Genomic DNA, 2206 nt, shown 5'->3' with positions numbered 1-2206 from the left:
TTCTTCATGCCACTGTGTCTGTACCATTATTCATAGGGGCCATGGAGAGGCGTTTTTACCTGTTTATTCAGGTAAATCATGCTAAGAAAACTGCAGGCTGTAAGCATTTCCCATTTTCAGCTAACAAAATTAATAACTTTATCAATTGCAGGTAGTCTTCATGAGCCTATGTAAAAGTTTTTGGGACTGTGGACTTGTAGCCCTAGATGATATTACAGTACAATCAGGAAGCTGCTGGTCTCCAGGTAAGAAGGCAGTTATTTCACCTGCTTGTCTCCCTGGCACGTATGTGACCTTTCTAGTTTCTCTAAGAGCTTGGTGTACTTTATTTATGCCATGCTTTTCTTTTCTTGCTAGAAGCACCTCAATATACAGAACTTTGTAGTCTGCTTCAAAACTTAGAAATAATGGTTCATGGGTACTGTGCATCTTTGCACATGTGATTTCAGCCCCTTTTTGTAAGGGAGATGGTAGCACCTTCCTGAATATTGGGGATAATATATATATGTTCCCTGGTATAGGACCTAGCACAAAATGGTGCATTCAAAAAAATCTTCTATCTTAATCATCATGGTTAATATTGTTGTCATTTGCATCTCACAAAATGCATGTTTTACCTGGGTGTGGTGGCACACTTCTCTAATCCCAGCAATTGGGAAGCTGAGGCAGGAAGATTGCTGTGAGTTCAAGGCCAGCCTAGGCTACATAGCAAGACTCTGTGTCAAACAAACAAACAAACAAACAAAACAAGCATATTTTCAAGTCATATTAATGAAATTCTTAAAAAACATAAACATTCAAATATATTTAATGTTAATAAAATATATACTTTTAAAATGAATTAAATGACAATGAAACAGTAAACGAAGCACCAATGATAGTGACAAAATAAAGTCATGGTAGCCAGCTATGGATACAGTGTCCTATGACAAAATGTTCCATACCTCAATGTAGATCACTGAGCTTAATCTACTAATTATATTGCATCCTAAATCATGGAATAACTATTTCTTTTCTTTAAAAATAGAGAACTGTGTAGTACAGGACAGTAATAGCCATATTTATTTAATCAAAAGACAATTTGGAGTCCCCAGTAAGTTGTGGGGCGTGCTCTTCTAGGGTTGGTAATTCTTAAAATTTACCCTTTAGTACAAATAATTATGCAAGTTATTAAAGATAGATTCAAAGACAAATATTTCTCCTTGAAAATGGTAAATAATACCCTAGCAAAATAATAATTCCTAATATTTGTCTTGCCAATAATTATTAAGAACTTTGTGTTTAAATACTTTATACAGAGCATGTCATTTAACCCTCACAAACTGCATGAATGTTCCCGCATTGTTCATAAGAATGCTGAGAGTCAGAGAAATTAAACCCCTTGCTGTACATAGCTAAGTCTCCAGAACTCTGTTTGGTTCTTTCATATGTCTTCTTCCCTTCCAAAGCAGGTGTAGAATTGCTATGAGGATGTCCTTCACTCATCCCAGACTTCTAAAGACAGCTCCTGCATTATGCAATTAGATTATTTTTCATATTTTCATAAAGGCAGTACACCTCCAGTTTTCAGAGTTTTGCGAGCTCATTCTCCCAAATACCTTTACCACATGGGAAGTGTCTTTCTCACAGTATCCCAATATTAAATGTAGCATTTTGACTGTTCTCTACGCCTGTGGCAGGAGCCATGGCGGGCCACAGATTGTAGCTGGAGGTCCAACCATGGTATATGGGCTGCCCTCAGGGTGGGCGACCGCCTCTCCACTGTGACATGTGACCAGACAACATTCAGACATATGGTGCAAACTCCCAGGGAGCGTGGCATGCACATTCACTGAAAGTGTCTCAGGGATTACAACACCTGCTGTTTCCTTGCAGAGAGCCTCCCACCTCCACCTGGACAATGCACTTTTGATCAAGATGAATGTGCCTTTACTCAGGAGAAGAGAAACCGGAGCAGCTGGCACAGGAAGCGAGGAGAAACTCCCACTTCCTACACAGGACCAAAGGGAGATCACACTACTGGGGTAGGTGAGTGAGTTATGCCACACAGTGCCATTTCTTAAGGAAACCTCCCAGAGTAGCATCCTAGGTTGTTTGCTGCATTTTGAAATGTGTAAATTTGGGCTGGGAATTTAGCTCAGTGGTTCTGCTGCCTGTCTTGCAAGTGCAAGGTCCTGAGTTTGATCCCCAGTACCAAAAAAAAAAA

General features: G+C 39.5%; 1 protein-coding gene across 1 annotated transcript; it reads left to right on the top strand.

Moving 5' to 3' along the window:
- Positions 1 to 6: 6 nt before the first annotated feature.
- On the top strand, positions 7 to 2095 carry LOC104863215 (MAM domain-containing protein 2-like). Its single transcript, XM_010625605.3, has 3 exons — positions 7 to 71; positions 152 to 245; positions 1876 to 2095. The coding sequence occupies exons 1-3, from the start codon at positions 42 to 44 to the stop codon at positions 2034 to 2036; spliced, it is 285 nt and encodes a 94-aa protein (XP_010623907.1). The 5' UTR covers positions 7 to 41; the 3' UTR covers positions 2037 to 2095.
- Positions 2096 to 2206: the final 111 nt, after the last annotated feature.

Source organism: Fukomys damarensis, unplaced genomic scaffold (genome assembly GCF_012274545.1).
Source record: "Fukomys damarensis isolate Sample0158 unplaced genomic scaffold, DMR_v1.0_HiC HiC_scaffold_62802, whole genome shotgun sequence".
NCBI classification, from domain to species: domain Eukaryota; kingdom Metazoa; phylum Chordata; class Mammalia; order Rodentia; family Bathyergidae; genus Fukomys; species Fukomys damarensis.
This window is presented reverse-complemented; position numbering and strand designations above follow the sequence as displayed.

Bases quoted from the DNA above. Each gene is read 5' to 3' on its own strand.
- LOC104863215 (XM_010625605.3), top strand. From the start codon at position 42: ATGGAGAGGCGTTTTTACCTGTTTATTCAG. The intron at 72-151 runs GTAAATCATGCT...TATCAATTGCAG, and splicing joins GTTTTTACCTGTTTATTCAG to GTAGTCTTCATGAGCCTATG. The intron at 246-1,875 runs GTAAGAAGGCAG...GTTTCCTTGCAG, and splicing joins AGGAAGCTGCTGGTCTCCAG to AGAGCCTCCCACCTCCACCT.